This window comes from Myripristis murdjan, chromosome 4 (genome assembly GCF_902150065.1).
Source record: "Myripristis murdjan chromosome 4, fMyrMur1.1, whole genome shotgun sequence".
Classification (NCBI taxonomy): Eukaryota; Metazoa; Chordata; class Actinopteri; order Holocentriformes; family Holocentridae; genus Myripristis; species Myripristis murdjan.
This window is the reverse complement of record NC_043983.1, coordinates 13538939-13545573: the sequence shown is the minus strand read 5'-3', so window position 1 is coordinate 13545573 and position 6635 is coordinate 13538939. Positions and strand designations below refer to the sequence as shown.

Here is a 6635-nt window from a genome sequence, read left to right as displayed (position 1 = left end):
GTTGTGTTGAATTAGAGAGAAATGTGCATAAAATGATGCACAAGACTTCTAGCTATTTTCGATCTGATGTAATTGTGCGACTATAAAACAATGGCATCTAGTAGATTCAACCAAGTGGCTGAATCTACTATAATACAATGTGGATGACCAATATTTTGAAGTAACCTGGAGTAGAGTAGTCAGGATGAGCAGGTTGCACCTTGCAATCATGTATGTATTTTAAAAGTTCTGCAAGAAAGAATACACATTCTGACAAATATTATATTTTATGATGTTTTGAAATTGCAGTACAAAAATACAAAAATAAGTCGATGCATTTATCAATCAAATTTCACAGTACGTACACAGGTACATGAGGCTGTTATTTACAAGAACATCTATATGGTTCATAAAAATGTTCCATAATATACCAAGAGGATTGTTAAAAGCATGTGTTTTGAGTTTAAAATTTTAATTGGATTACCGTGACCGTTGAAAACTGGCCATTTGTATAGATATTTATTAGCTTTCAAGGGGCAGCAGTGTCACCAGTCAACAGATACATTCATCTGTGTTGGCAGCATAATCAGGTGGGCTCTACTTCCCTGAATTGAGGTCCATTCCCAGACAAATTTGATTTTGCTTTCAATCAGACGATGCTAATTGCATTTGTCTGTGTGGTAATTTCTTTTTAAAGGATCCCAATCAATTCAAAGTAGCAAAACAGCATTGGTATGAACCTGCATGACCTACAAATGCAATGACTAAACAAAGCCAAGGCTTCAACAGAGGAGGTATTGTAGAGGGCTTGGGGTTGAACCAACAGTCTTATAAAACTCCCTAGACATAACTAAACTGTTAATTTTAGTCATCAACGGGTGGCCAAGAGATTTGATGAGGATCCAGGGTAAACATGTGTGGGGGAAAGAGAAAGAGAGGGGAGAGAGAGGAGAGAGATACTGTGCACATTTGTTTGGGTTGAGTCCCCTCCTCACCTCCAAACAAAGACCAAAACTCAGACAGTACAAACTGCATTTGCCCTGTTTTTGCTTGTGGTGGGTTGAAACCACACTGGCAGGCTATGATGTGGCATCAAGTTTCCAAACAAATTAGGGTTCCTTGCCATACTGCTTATGAGGGAAAATAGTTTGTTTGTTTGTGTGTGTGTGTGGGATGGAGGGGGTTGGGTGTGGGGGCTGTAAAAACTGTAAAAAGTTGTAAAAACAAAGCAATGCCAGTGACCATTATTGTACATACAGAATAAACAAAATAACACAATAAATACACTTTTTGCATCAGCTTTTCTAAGGATATATGGATTTGTATACAGGATAAAAACATAAATAGAACTTGATACCTTCTCCAATAAATAGTAGTGGTATTCTATTTACAATATGCACACATCTCCCACAGAGCCCATATTCCTCTCTCAAGACACATGCCTTTGTCTGCCATTATTTCCACAACCTAATTCACAATCAACACACATTGCAAACACCAACAGCTTTGGTTGCGTTTTGGAAGGGGCAGTAGCGCTTACATATGTCTTCCAACAAAGTCTCCCATATCAAATGTAGTGCCATTCTATGTACAAAGGGTTAGGGTGAGTGATTGTCAAAAAAAATAAGAGGTCATCATGGGAAGCTAGTGGAGTGACACATAGAAGCAAACATCTCTTGCACAGGGACTATATCGTGAATAGTCCATCTAGACTGCGTTTTCCTCGCTGCCTTCCAAATCCTGAGGTTTCCTTGGGGGACCTGCGAGAGGGAGAGAGAGTCAGATGTTTCTTTTAGGTGGCTTGAGAGGATGAGAAGTGTGAAGTAATCAGTATTCATATGTGCACGTCAATGGCATGTTGGCATGGCAGACAAACAAAGATAAGGTGACAAGTCAGGCTTACTGTTGCAGTGGCCGTAGTGGCGCACTCCTATGGAGCGGCCCAGGAAGCAGGTGGCCCGGCGGAGGTGACAGGCACTGGGGTAAGTGATGTTGTCATTGCCACAGATGGGCTGCTCGGTTGTTGTGGGTATCGGGCAAGGTGTTGTGCGGCACATTACGCAGTGAGCACTGTTGGTCTGGTCAGTGACGCAGGTGTGAGTACCTGGACACACCACATTGGAGCACGACTCTGCACAAGACATGAACCAAGCCATTGGTACAACAAAGTGAAAAGAAATGATGACAGCTTATTAGCTTGGAATAGCATAGACTCCTTGTTTAGCCATTGCAATTTTAAGACTTGGAATTCATCAAGTAAAGCGTTAACTGTGTATAGCTCAAGTTTAAAACTTGCTTACTTTTGCACTCTCCCTGGTACATGACCTCGAGGTCAGGGTGTCCCATGCAGCGGGCCATCAGCAGAGCACACTCATCCTTGTACGACTTCCCATCACTGCCACACACTGCGTGCTTGCGGGAGATGTGAGAGCAGTCTGGAGAACACACACACTGAGGCCTTCCAGTCTTCATCTTGCAAACCTTTCCCGGGCCACATTTCACTCCCTCACAGGTCTCTACAAAAGCAGAATTAGAGGGTGAACACTGTGCAGTGTCAGTTTAGTGTTACTGTACTAACAAGTCTGCAGACATCAGGTGATCCACAGGCATTTTCATACAAAACAAGCACGAACGCAGGAGTTTTTCCCACACCATAACACAATTTTCACCTTGCACAATATTTACAATAATCACATCTCTTTATTTACGGTCACACACGGGGGTGTCTCGCCTGGTGGAATGTGAGGTTGGTGTGTTTTCATAACAGTCAGATCCATCTGTACTGCTGCACCCAGACTGGGCTAAGCCCCTGCAGAGGGATGGAGGGGCTTTGAGGCAGACAGAGTTCAAAGAGCTGTCAGAGAAGTTTACAGGCTGAGAGATGGGTCTGAAATGAGGAAGCCCAGGCTCCACTAACACCCCATAACGTCAAAGCTCAGAAGGAACTGTAATCCTACACAGTACAGAGGCAACACCAGGCAGTTCACACAGGCCTCTTCCCAGGACCTTTCTGAGTCTGTCGAGATGATGTTATTCAGCCTGATCAGCTCTGAGTCCCTAGGATCCTGCACACAAACAGGAACTTATTTCCTTTCTCTACCAGCACTTCAATATCCTGTTCTTTTCCATTGCCGCCCCCACCACTCCTGCTCCCCCTCTCTCCCTCTCTCCCTCTCAGGGGTCCTGACTGATAGCTGAAATCACACTATTGTCTGATAATGATATAGGTGTTCCAGATGTAAAATTTTCTCTCAATTGTATGATGACACACCATTAACTGGTCAGTGGCGTGACATTCTTGATGCTAAGATTTTCCTCCCACAGAATGCCAAATGATCAAGATAGTGTTGCACATTATGAGTCCCAGACATCTGGGCATGTGGCAGGCATTTCTTCCGGAGACTGCAGGAATTAATTTTCTTATTCTGTTCATGGAGGCAAACAGGCGTCCATTCCAGCAAGAATTGGAAAAAGTTTAATACAAAATGAACCAGAGGAGGAAGGGGAAGGGGAAAGGGTAGAGGAGTTGTGGAAGGGGAAAAAAAGCAATAGCACACTTATCTAACTCTATCAGTTTCATTCATTTGCCATGGGGTTATTAGCTTCGAATAGAGATAGGCTATCATAAAAATAAGACTGTAAATGTTGCCCAAGGTTTGAAGTGTATTTTTTATATCAATACAGAGTGCCAGATTTCTTTCTTTCTTTCTTTTTACTAACCTGATGTCCACCTTTGACTGTAGCCTTCAAGCTTATTTCATGTTCATCTGGAAACAACTGATAGTCCCAATATATAATTTGACCTGACCTGGGCTAACATTGTTTTAGGACTATGAGGTATATAGCTTCAAATGTCTCAATTCCATTCAAATGACTCATCTAAATAATCCCGGTTTGTTTCTCTAAGCCACGTGATGAAGCCAAAAAAACTAGGGGCTGTGGTTGGGTGTATTTTCCTAAATCTGCAAGTAGCTGGGGATTTACTGGAACTAATCAACATAGCATAATTCAAAATTTTGGCCCATGATCACTTGAGCAAGTGCTCCTTATGAAAACAGAATTTATCTCTGAGTGAACCTGAATGAACCTTGCTGAGATTCCAACAGAGGAAGCGTCTCAGGACAGCTGGGTGGAGTTAGATGGAACGCCTGGCCAAGATCCATGTCTGCATTTTGTTAAAAAGCTTCACAGGGAACTCACTGTATAAATACCTTGCTTTTCCAATGAATTGGTTCAAATAAACTTCCACCAGCGTTTCAGGGAAAGACAAGAGTCATTTTATGCAAAAATGTTGCCAAAAACTTAATAGCCCCATTATCCTTTATGACCATCTCATATTTTCTGATAATATCTACTCTTTGTGCAAACCATGCATGCTTTCACTCAAGACATATGGCTGATTATATGCCACTTAATACCCTAACATACTTAAGCAATGATATGCACAGTTGGTTGGTTGAGAACCGTTTCCGATTCTAAACGTATGAGGACTTACCTCTAAGTACCATCTGACAGTAGCAACCACAGGCCAGTTAAATATTCTGCATAATGTTTGTTCGGATGTAGTTTCATAGTAGGTTCTTGTACACACATTTCCATAGTTGGGAAACATGTGCAATTTACTGTACAATGGTCGCAAAATAATTAATCTCGTAACACTTTGGTTATCTGGATAAAATTACTAATAATGTTACCTGCAGACCAGCAAAATTTTCAAAGGAATGACATCTGCAGTGTTAGCCAGCTTAATCTTGTGTGATTAAACACAGAACATACACAGAAACTTATTTCTTCTACATGACCTTTTTAGCAAATAAAACAAATTTCAAAGGTTTGTTTACCTTTGCAGGGTTTGCAGGAGACAATTCCCAGGAAGCCCAGAAGGCTGACCTCATTCATAGGTAGACTAGTATTGGACCATGCTGTGTCCAGTCGGCCCGAGGCACAGCACTCCTCTCTGGTCACCCCTCTCATCAGCACCATGTCACACCTTTGGTCCTGACTCTGCTGCAGCCAGCACATCCCAGCTGAAGATAGCCATAAAAATAATAAATTCCACAGAAATAGGTTATTGTAACACAAAACACACAAGAGGTAGCCTGCTCATGAAAAGAGAGCATGATTATAGTATGCTGAACAATTCTGAAATACTGTCAATATCCATTCAAATATCCTTCAGTCAGGTTGAGCAAAGACTATAAAAATGCAGCCTTTACTGTTTTATTCCATTGCAAGGCCCTAATCTCCACCACCCACCTGGGGGTGTAGGTTACCACCAGGTTACCTGCATATCTGCTCTCATAGATAAGCTTATTTATTATCCCCTCCTATCTTCTTCTCTTTGAAAATAAGAAATGCATTTGAAACAGGAGGCTAGACAGTATCTCTACAAGTCTGAGGAAAAAATCACTTCCCTGCTCAAACATTACAGCTTATGAATGTGTATTTTGAAAGAATATAGTTCACTATGATGATTCCAAGACGGTTAGAGACATCATTTTCAAAGAAAAAACATGGTAGTTACATCTACATTTTCAAAGCAGATGAAAAGTCCACTCACCACTTGCTGGATTCCTCCCAATAAGACACAAAGTGAGAATTACACCGAAAACTGAAATGAAAAAGCTCATTGTGTCCCTACAAAACAAAACAAGCACAAAAAAAACTTTTCCAAAAACTTCTCTTGGCAAATATGAGCAAGTGATGTGCTTCTGGTAATAGAGCAGATCGCCTCACTTCTCTGGAAGTAGCTCTCCCTTATGTGAATGAATGTGTTGTGGATAAGTGATGCCGTTCCCCCTCTGTATAAATATTTAGCCCAGATGGAATTATGCTGCTGGGATGGGCGAACCTCTCAGCCAATAATAAGCCAGGGCAGGACACAGTTTGACTCTGACTCAATTTCCAGAGTCGGGAAATGATCCATGCCCTCAAGCGCCAGACGCTGGGCACTTATATGACCTCACAAAACATTTTCACACCATATTAGATTCATTAGAGGCTAATTAAGTCTTGGAAGAGTGGTTTAGATAGGGCAGCTTTTTCAGACTCAATATGAATTCAGAAACACGCATGTACAATTTGATTTTGCAGTATATTGAATTGTCCAATTAAATGAGGTTTTAGTTGTTTAATATGGAACCAAAAATTTGGGACAAATATTGTGAGTATATCCTTTTTCCACAGCATGCTCTGATTGTTACTATACCAGAAGTAGTCCAGGTCACGAAATATTGCCACTTTGTGATTTGTCTGGCACGTCCTGGATGTCTGGTGTCTGAAGCAGATTTGAAAAATGTGTAAACTTGATCAGGCTCTGTCAGCTGTCATTTCCAGTGCTTATGTGGCATACCCTATATACTATATACTATATTCTATGCTCATATTCTTTCTGATCATGATAGTTTTTGGTATTTCCAGTGTCACAATTTTAACCACAACAATCTTTTGAAACAAAGTAAACCAACATCAGGCCTCGATGGTGCCTGTTTGTAGCGTAAATGTGTAGGAGGACTATGACCACAGCAAAACGATTACTGTCTTGTTGCAGTGTTCCAGGAATCCAGTTTCTTTCTTTCTTTCTTTTTTTTTTTTTTTTTATCCCAAGACATAACATAGACTTGAAAAAAAAAAAACTTTTCAGAGGTTCTGATGTC

At 41.1% G+C, this 6635-nt stretch overlaps 1 protein-coding gene across 1 annotated transcript; it reads right to left on the bottom strand.

The window, feature by feature from the left end:
• Positions 1-250: 250 nt before the first annotated feature.
• fstl3 (follistatin-like 3 (secreted glycoprotein)) lies at positions 251-5744 on the bottom strand. The gene is made up of 5 exons (XM_030050373.1): positions 5540-5744; positions 4821-5006; positions 2280-2495; positions 1883-2110; positions 251-1739 (listed from the first exon to the last, which is right to left on the bottom strand). Exons 1-5 carry the CDS (start codon positions 5607-5609, stop codon positions 1687-1689), a joined length of 753 nt encoding a protein of 250 aa, XP_029906233.1. The 5' UTR covers positions 5610-5744; the 3' UTR covers positions 251-1686.
• Positions 5745-6635: the final 891 nt, after the last annotated feature.

Bases quoted from the DNA above. Each gene is read 5' to 3' on its own strand.
- fstl3 (XM_030050373.1), bottom strand. From the start codon at position 5,609: ATGAGCTTTTTCATTTCAGTTTTCGGTGTAATTCTCACTTTGTGTCTT. The intron at 5,007-5,539 runs GTGAGTGGACTT...GGCTATCTTCAG, and splicing joins TGGGAGGAATCCAGCAAGTG to CTGGGATGTGCTGGCTGCAG. The intron at 2,496-4,820 runs GTAAACAAACCT...CTGCTTTTGTAG, and splicing joins CTCCTGCAAACCCTGCAAAG to AGACCTGTGAGGGAGTGAAA.